The sequence below is a fragment of the Glandiceps talaboti genome, chromosome 20 (assembly GCF_964340395.1).
Source record: "Glandiceps talaboti chromosome 20, keGlaTala1.1, whole genome shotgun sequence".
Lineage (NCBI taxonomy): Eukaryota > Metazoa > Hemichordata > Enteropneusta > Spengelidae > Glandiceps > Glandiceps talaboti.
In genome coordinates, this window is record NC_135568.1 from 18540432 (window position 1) to 18550714 (window position 10283).

General features: G+C 39.3%; 1 protein-coding gene across 1 annotated transcript in view; it reads right to left on the minus strand.

Annotated features, from left to right (window-relative positions):
- LOC144450905 (protein Wnt-6-like) overlaps positions 1–2833 on the minus strand; it is a 32595-nt gene extending 29762 nt beyond the window's left edge. The window contains exons 1-2 of the mRNA XM_078141665.1: positions 2719–2833; positions 1316–1527 (exon numbers count right to left, since the gene is read on the minus strand). Coding sequence (XP_077997791.1) covers positions 1316–1527; positions 2719–2792 — 286 coding nt within the window. The 5' untranslated portion in view covers positions 2793–2833. The remainder of the gene's footprint in view (positions 1–1315; positions 1528–2718) is intronic.
- Between the last annotated feature and the right edge of the window lie 7450 nt (positions 2834–10283).

Consider the following 10283-nt stretch of genomic DNA (forward strand, 5'->3'; position numbering starts at 1 on the left):
GAACACTTCAGTACACAGCATTACAGTAAATAATGTAAGCAAACTTTTCAGTACACAGTATTACAGTAAATAATGTAGGTGAACACTTCAGTACACAGCATTACAGTAAATACTGTAGGTGAACACTTCAGTACACAGTATTACAGTAAATAATGTAGGTGAACACTTCAGTACACAGCATTACAGTAAATACTGTAAGTGAACTTTTCAATTGCATAGCATTACTATAAATACTGTAATAGCTGCCCCCTCTTATGTCAAGCAATGAAATATGAGTGAACCCCTCTAATACCCAGCAATGAAATTTGAGTGAACCCCTCTAATACCCAGCAATGAAATTTGAGTGAACCCCCCCCCCCCCATACAAAGCAACGAAATTTAAATGAACTTCTTTGATAACAAGCAATGAAATTTGAGTGAACCGCCCCCATACCAAGCAATGACATTTGAGTGACCCCCCCCCCCATACCAAGCAATGAAATTTGAGTTAACCCCTCTAATATCAAGCAATGGTATTTTAGTGAACCCTCCCCCCATACAAAGCAGTGAAATTAGACTGACGCCCCCCCCCCATACCAAGCAAGTAATGAAATTTGAGTGAACCCCTCTAATACCCAGCAATGAAATTTGAGTTAACCCCCCCCCCCACCAAGTGAGCCCCTCTCTAATATAGTATTGACTTATGTTATAATTCAGACATATCGACATTTGTATTTGTTTCGTTAACTGCTTGTTTGAAATAACCGTGACATCAAATAATCGAGTTTCCGGAATCAGAGCCTCATCTTCAGTCAAACGAAACTAATGATAAACGTAAGATGTCATGTGATGAAAGAAATGGACAATCCATCAAAACATTTGGCAAAGCAGCAGACTTACATCTTGTTTTGACTTTAATACCGAAGCCGTCCCCTTACTATGCTATTAAGAAAACCATGTCACCGTACAATGCGACTTTGTTATAATAACCAGTACAGTACAGTACAGTACAGTACAGTATACAGTACAGTACAGTACAGTACAGTATAGTATAGTATACAGTACAGTACAGTACAGTACAGTACAGTTACAGTACAGAACGAACTTTCAAATAAAAGACTAATTAAATTTGTACACAATTTCAAAAACTGTTAGGGGCAATGATACCAACTTATAGGAAATGAATACAATATGTATTGTGTCAAATAAACTTGCATACATCTCAATACCATTGTCAAGTTAACCATTCTGATAGTTTACAAGGCCAAGGGTTAGAGATCAGTCTGCACATTGACTACAATGTAACAAGGTGAAATAAATATAAATTTACACCAACCTTGTAACAGTATTTTCCCGAAAGAGTTATTTGATGTAGAACAATTCCATCGTCTGTTTTTAAACTGGTGTTGACATTCTCCAGTACCAAGTTTTGTTCCCTTAATGACTTCTTCAACAAAATCAGGACACATGTCTTTTTGCTTGCCGGCTAATCGCCGACTTTTTTTACATATTCTGTTTCGCTCGAGATGTAGTGGGCTTCCAACAGCCCTGAAACGAGAAAAGAGAAAAGAGAAGATTTTATTCACAAAGACAAACAGATTTTGGAACACTGGTTAAACGATGACACTTTAAGATAAAAGGGGCCGGTAAGTTTATTACCACATGCTAAGTCGATTGGGAAGGCCATATAGGTTTAAACCGTACTGCTTCCACTATGGGAGTATAGACAATGTTGGCGTGAAAAAGATACGATGTACAAGAAAGAATTATTGCCTACACACATCTCTCTTGACGACTGTAGTGGGTTTATAAAGAGCTAGATGACAAGTCAACAATCAAACCAGTAATAACCCAACATATTTACGGTGGAGGGACAGCAAGTTGTCACTTCAGACTAAATCCAATAATGTTATGATAAATGACCAGCTTGTGTTAACAGATAACCACTACGTATGGCAGCAACACACTCGTGTCTCTTTGATGAGACAGATATTGAATGAACATCGATATGATTGCACAGACAGCAATAAAATCTACAGTATCGATTTGATCTAGGCTTTATAGTCACAATACCAATTCTAATTTTCTATTTAATTAACACTCGTGAGAATAGCTCTTCGCTCAAATGAATTTACCGAACTCTGCTTAGTCCAACTCATGACATAGTGTGTTGCATCTAATCGGATTTCATAATGCGAGCTGACAAAATTCGACACATAATAAAATGAAAGACGAGATAGTCAGTTCTATTTTAGGACACATTCCTACTTACGTGATGTGTAATCCTCCATTTTAAGACGAGTAGCTTTATATCACTACTTAACTCAAGTACTCGTCTTTGCGATAAATGATACATGTTTACAAGTTTGGCTTGTCAGCATGACAGTGGGTCGGTTGTCAAGATTATTTCATACCCATTCATCTGCCTCTAGCCCCGAACGTAGATAGACCAAAAGTACGAAGTCACGTTCTTTGTATGCCCGATCCACGTCATACCACATAAGTTACTCTTGCTTTTAACGAGGTTTGTACCTTCAATTTACAATCGGTGATCGTCCATTCACTGTCCCTAGTTATACACTGACTTATCTAGACTATTTATACTCTATACGAACATATTATGGATGAACGGACAAGGCTCTGGAAATTTATGTCGACTTTATTAGAGATCGACTATTAAAATACATAATGAAATCACTTAAGATACCATGAACAATAACAAACAAACTTGCTACTTACCACCATAGACCGATTATATTGGCTGGGAACAGTAGGAGAAGAAACAGGGCGAGCATAAGTGTTCTATGTGGCATGGTGAGTAAATCTTACGGCTGCTACAACACAGATGACTATGAGATCTTTCTTCGGAAGCCTCTTCTCATCCCTACGTTCTCTGTTAAGACACAAGGTGAATAAATCTGGACACTTATTTACATGTTGCACTTTTGGGTTTATTTAGAAATACAACAATGTAAACAAGAAACAGTATTGTGATTGGTTAGCGGTAACTGTCTTTGTAATTGAGCCTGCCAATAGGAGGAGTCGCGGGGTATAGTCTCGTTCCAATATCTGACCCTGCCCTCGAAAGTTACTGAAAGATTTGTATGAAATGGATACAGCAAAACACAGAAGCACCACAAGTTACTCGCTGTATAGTTTGCTTACAGCGCCGAGTAGGTGAATGCAAAATAGCTGGACATGTGTACAGATTTGATATTTAGGGTATGATTCTGGTTGTTCTCCAAGTAGTTGGGGTATGACTTTGATTGTTCTCCAAGTAGTTTTTGTAACGAAATGTCCTATACCTTAAAGTTAAACGTTAACCTCAATATATTTGATGGATTTTCACAAAATTAGTTTGATAGGAATGTTCAAACTATATGAAAAGCAAAGTTCGTTCGGCTATGTTTGAGATGTGAGGGTTAGGGTGCGAAGGTTGTGACTGGTGACTAGCTAACATAACCATATACATATGTATGTATCACGAAATTGATGACGAACACGTCCGCTTGAAACAAAGACGTACCGCGACAAGTGCCGAAAAGAACTATTCCTAACGGCCTAACGACGTCAATTTCTAAAGATCCCATGAACATGGCACTGATAAGAGCTATCTTTAATGTTTTCCGTCTAATTCATTATATAATGCACGTGTAGTAGTCTTCTCTAGTCTTTTGATTTTAGACATGCCGCCTAGAAAAGTGGCGATAGTTTTGGGCATTGTCATGCAAATAAATGCAACTATCTATTGTTGTGAGAGCAGTGAGGTTTGCGGTTATACAGGTACCGACGTGTGAATGATTCATTGAGTAAAAGAGACAACGTACTGCTAAAATAAACTTGAATCGACTAATTAACGTATCATCCAATTAGATCGATACCTGTGGGAACTGTATTGGTACAGAGTTAGTGTGAAGCTTTCTAATATTGTTTAAATTGACCGACAAGGCCCACATGCAATTGTCCAATATACCAGATTCACTTCTCCAAAATCGTAACAACGCCTGTTGATATTAGTTATAAAAGATTTCGATGGTTACAAAAAGTCAATCTTATTTCCGTAATATGTTTGTCTTCATTAATACTGCTCCACCCAGCGACTTTTGTTGTCGTCCATATAATTTGCGTCTGTGTATTAACAGAGATTATTCTACCAACATAATTAAGTTCACCTTATCGCATCCTATCACACATGTCGTGCTTATGATGAAGGACCATCATGAATTGGTTTTAATCTAAACTTGTTTATTTATTTTATTTTTGTTAGAATCTACAATTAAGTATATCCACGTCCGATAAAATAACACATTGTTCAATACGGACAATGTAAAGTCACCAACTAATATTATGCCAACAATGTGTTAAGCTTTAAACTAAAGTATCTCGCAAGCTCTTTTCCAGAGCTCAGAATGAAAATAAACCCATATACTACGCTTGTCTTTAGTAGATGGTATATTTGGTGTAAAGTGGCGTTTGTTGGTAGCAGGGTTTGTTAGATTATATAGAAACACATCTTACAGGTGGCATTAAGTAGAGTTTATTCATCTTGGTACATTTATACACACTATCATCAGATATGACATGAACAAAGTCTAGAGATGTCACCAATGTTAATAACATATAAGAACGAAAAAACTCGACCTACCCGTTTAGTCGGCCAAATGGATGCCATTCACCGAATGGAATTCGTTTTATGAAACCCTTTTTTTCCCGATAAGAAACTGGTCTTGTATACGATGTTTTAGTTTGGACGCAGTTGGTGATGGTAAAATAGTCTTTTACTCTGATTGGAAGGCATGCACCCCATCTGATCATTTGAACCAAGTCCACAACAAGTCAAACAAGTTGTAACGTATACACTCTGGGATAATTGAAAGTGGAAGAATCAGTTACAAAAAAAAACTCGATGTACTCCTATATGACACGCAATCTAGGCATTCGACTCCACCAGTGTCGTCATGACAACGCCGCTTGGAATTAGGACCAGTTGTCCTTTGCGGTGTAACTTTTCACTGTAAGGAAATTAGGACTCTGCCTAGAGAATTCCAATTTCATTAAGAATTTTGATTGAAGTAGAGTCTGTGGTATCTTTTCTCGGTGGTGTCCCGTTCTCTTACGTCAGAAGGAAAGTACAAATTAAAACTCCATTCGTGTAAAAGTGCGAAAAAATATGTTAGCGCTGGTGTTTTGGACGTCGGCGAGACATTTTCCTGTGACTAATAATATGATTTTGTGGAGCAATAAAAGTTGAAAGCCGTAGTCCGTATTAATGTGATGTAGATTAGCACCATTAACTCCATTGGAAAGCGTACATCGTGATGAATGCTGTGACAGCCATCTTTCTGATTCAACAATAAGTTGTTTTTTCCAATAATAGTGACAGGATACGATTGCTGTTTGTCTGCCTTGTCAGGGAACAACTACGTGGAAGCCATTCCTTAATCAAGATTAATGCCGGCCGGAAACTTTGATTGCATATAATCTGTCACTAATACGCCGTTCGCGGTTACACACCCAGTGAAACTATAGGCCTGAATGCAAACACACGCTCCCCACATTTCCTCCTGTGCTGGTCCTTAGTTGCTGCAAAATGCTATAGACGTTAGCCAGATACAAAACACTGGAACACGATGGCTGCTTCTTTTCCCTCTTCATCTAGATTCTCCAAGATTTCGTAGGCACTGCAGAACACACCTCCTGTTTCATCTCTCAAAGCAAACAAATTATAACAGTATTTCACTTTCAAATTTCTTGTGATTACTCGATGACATCATTAAACTGCCTATTTGATTGATGTCACCAACAGGTGATGACTTAAATAGTTCGCCACTGCGCATGCGTTGTCACTCGTCAAATAGATACATGTCTTGCTTGTTTGGGATCATTTTCACCTTGCTATGGGAAAAAACACGGCAAACAAAATATCAGTCATTTCGTCAATATCCTCCTCAATAAATAGAAGTTATAACTTTTTCCATTGTTTTCACAGTTACCATCTATGACGTGTACCTACTTGATAGGTGACGTCTGCTTAGTTGATGGGTGAAGTATACCTAGTTGATTGGTGAAGTATACCTAGTTGATGGGTGCCATATACCTAGTTGATGGGTGAGGTATACCTAGTTGATGGGTGACATATACCGAGTTGATGGGTGACATATACCTAGTTGATGGGTGCCATATACCTAGTTGATGGGTGAAGTATACCTAGTTGATGGGTGACATATACCGAGTTGATGGATGCCATATACCTAGTTGATGGGTGAAGTATACCTAGTTGATGGGTGAGGTATACCTAGTTGATGGGTGAAGTATACCTAGTTGATGGGTGACATATACCTAATTGATGGGTGCCATATACCTAGTTGATGGGTGAAGTATACCTAGTTGATGGGTGAGGTATACCTAGTTGATGGGTGACATATACCTAGTTGATGGGTGAAGTATATCTAGTTGATGGGTGCCATATACCTAGTTGATGGGTTAAGTATACCTAGTTGATGGGTGAGGTATACCTAGTTGATGGGTGAGGTATACCTAGTTGATGGGTGACATATACCTAGTTGATGGGTGATGTATACCTAGTTGATGGGTGAAGTATACCTAGTTGATGGGTGAGGTATACCTAGTTGATGGGTGAAGTATATCTAGTTGATGGGTGACATATACCTAGTTGATGGATGGCATATACCTAGTTGATGGGTGAAGTATACCTAGTTGATGGGTGACATATACCTAGTTGATGGGTGAAGTATACCTAGTTGATGGGTGCCATATACCTAATTGATGGGTGCCATATACCTAGTTGATGGGTGACATATACCTAATTGATGGGTGCCATATACCTAGTTGATGGGTGACATATACCTAATTGATGGGTGCCATATACCTAGTTGATGGGTGACGTATACCTAGTTGATGGGTGACATATACCTAGTTGATGGGTGACATATACCTAGTTGATGGGTGACATATACCTAGTTGATGGGTGACATATACCTAGTTGATGGGTGAGGTATACCTAGTTGATGGGTGAGGTATACCTAGTTGATGGGTGAAGTATACCTAGTTGATGGGTGACATATACCTAATTGATGGGTGACATATACCTAGTTGATGGGTGAGGTATACCTAGTTGATGGGTGACATATACCTAGTTGATGGGTGCCATATACCTAATTGATGGGTGCCATATACCTAGTTGATGGGTGACATATACCTAATTGATGGGTGACATATACCTAATTGATGGGTGCCATATACCTAGTTGATGGGTGACGTATACGTATTTGATGGGTGACGTATACCTAGTTGATGGGTGACATATACCTAGTTGATGGGTGACATATACCTAGTTGATGGGTGACATATACCTAGTTGATGGGTGACATATACCTAGTTGATGGGTGAGGTATACCTAGTTGATGGGTGAGGTATACCTAGTTGATGGGTGAAGTATAGCTAGTTGATGGGTGACATATACCTAGTTGATGGGTGACATATACCTAGTTGATGGGTGAGGTATACCTAGTTGATGGGTGAAGTATACCTAGTTGATGGGTGCCATATACCTAGTTGATGGGTGACATATACCTAATTGATGGGTGAAGTATACCTAGTTGATGGGTGACATATACCTAGTTGATGGGTGACATATACCTAGTTGATTGGTGAGGTATACCTAGTTGATGGGTGAAGTATACCTAGTTGATGGGTGCCATATACCTAGTTGATGGGTGACATATACCTAATTGATGGGTGAAGTATACCTAGTTGATGGGTGACATATACCTAGTTGATGGGTGACATATAGCTAGTTGATGGGTGACATATACCTAGTTGATGGGTGACATATACCTAGTTGATGGGTGAAGTATACCTAATTGATGGGTGAAGTATACCTAGTTGATGGGTGCCATATACCTAGTTGATGGGTGCCATATACCTAATTGATGGGTGCCATATACCTAGTTGATGGGTGACATATACCTAATTGATGGGTGCCATATACCTAGTTGATGGGTGACATATACCTAATTGATGGGTGCCATATACCTAATTGATGGGTGCCATATACCTAGTTGATGGGTGAAGTATACCTAGTTGATGGGTGCCATATACCTAGTTGATGGGTGACATATACCTAATTGATTGGTGCCATATACCTAATTGATGGGTGCCATATACCTAGTTGATGGGTGAAGTATACCTAGTTGATGGGTGCCATATACCTAGTTGATGGGTGAAGTATACCTAGTTGATGGGTGCCATATACCTAGTTGATGGGTGACATATACCTAATTGATGGGTGCCATATACCTAATTGATGGGTGCCATATACCTAGTTGATGGGTGAAGTATACCTAGTTGATGGGTGACATATACCTAGTTGATGGGTGAGGTATACCAAGTTGATGGGTGAAGTATACCTATAGTTGATGGGTGAAGTATACCTAGTTGATGGGTGACATATACCTAGTTGATGGGTGACATATACCTAGTTGATGGGTGAAGTATATCTAGTTGATGGGTGACGTATACCTAGTTGATGGGTGACATAACCTAGTTGATGGGTGACATATACCTAGTTGATGGGTGAAGTATACCTAGTTGATGGGTGATATATACCTAGTTGATGGGTGAAGAATACCTAGTTGATGGGTGAAGTATACCTAGTTGATTGGTGAAGTATACCTAATTGATGGGTGATGTATACCTAGTTGATGGGTGAGGTATACCTAGTTGATGGGTGAGGTATACCTAGTTGATGGGTGAAGTATACCTAGTTGATGGGTGACATATTCCTAGTTGATGGGTGACATATACCTAGTTGATGGGTGAAGTATACCTAGTCGATGGGTGACATATACCTAGTTTATGGGTGATATATACCTAGTTGATGGGTTAAGTATACCTAGTTGATGGGTGACATATACCTAGTTGATGGGTGAAGTATACCTAGTTGATGGGTGACATATACCTAATTGATGGGTGAAGTATACCTAGTTGATGGGTGCCATATACCTAGTTGATGGGTGAGGTATACCTAATTGATGGGTGCCATATACCTAGTTGATTGGTGACATATACCTAGTTGATGGGTGAAGTATACCTAGTTGATGGGTGACATATACCTAATTGATGGGTGAAGTATACCTAGTTGATGGGTGCCATATACATAGTTGATGGGTGAAGTATACCTAGTTGATGGGTGATATATACCTAGTTGATGGGTGACATATACCTAGTTGATGGGTGCCATATACCTAGTTGATGGGTGCCATATACCTAGTTGATGGGTGCCATATACCTAGTTGATGGGTGATATATACCTAGTTGATGGGTGACATATACCTAGTTGATGGGTGAAGTATACCTAGTTGATGGGTGACGTATACCTAGTTGATGGGTGACATATACCTAGTTGATGGGTGAAGTATACCTAGTTGATGGGTGAAGTATACCTAGTTGATGGGTGAGGTATACCTAGTTGATGGGTGACATATACCTAGTTGATGGGTGCCATATACCTAGTTGATGGGTGATATATACCTAGTTGATGGGTGCCATATACCTAGTTGATGGGTGAAGTATACCTAGTTGATGGGTGACATATACCTAGTTGATGGGTGACATATACCTAGTCGATGGGTGAAGTATACCTAGTTGATGGGTGCCATATACCTAGTTGATGGGTGACATATACCTAGTTGATGGGTGAAGTATACCTAGTTGATTGGTGAAGTATACCTAGTTGATGGGTGAAGTATACCTAGTTGATGGATGCCATATACCTAGTTGATGGGTGACATATACCTAGTTGATGGGTGCCATATACCTAGTTGATGGGTGAAGTATACCTAATTGATGGGTGACATATACCTAGTTGATGGGTGACATATACCTAGTTGATGGATGCCATATACCTAGTTGATGGGTGAAGTATACCTAATTGATGGGTGACATATACCTAGTTGATGGGTGACATATACCTAGTTGATGGGTGCCATATACCTAGTTGATGGGTGCCATATACCTAGTTGATGGGTGACATATACCTAGTTGATGGGTGAAGTATACCTAGTTGATTGGTGAAGTATACCTAGTTGATTGGTGAAGTATACCTAGTTGATGGATGCCATATACCTAGTTGATGGGTGACATATACCTAGTTGATGGGTGCCATATACCTAGTTGATGGGTGAAGTATACCTAGTTGATTGGTGAAGTATACCTAGTTGATGGGTGACATATACCTAGTTGATGGGTGAGGTATACATAGTTGATGGGTGAAGTATACCTAG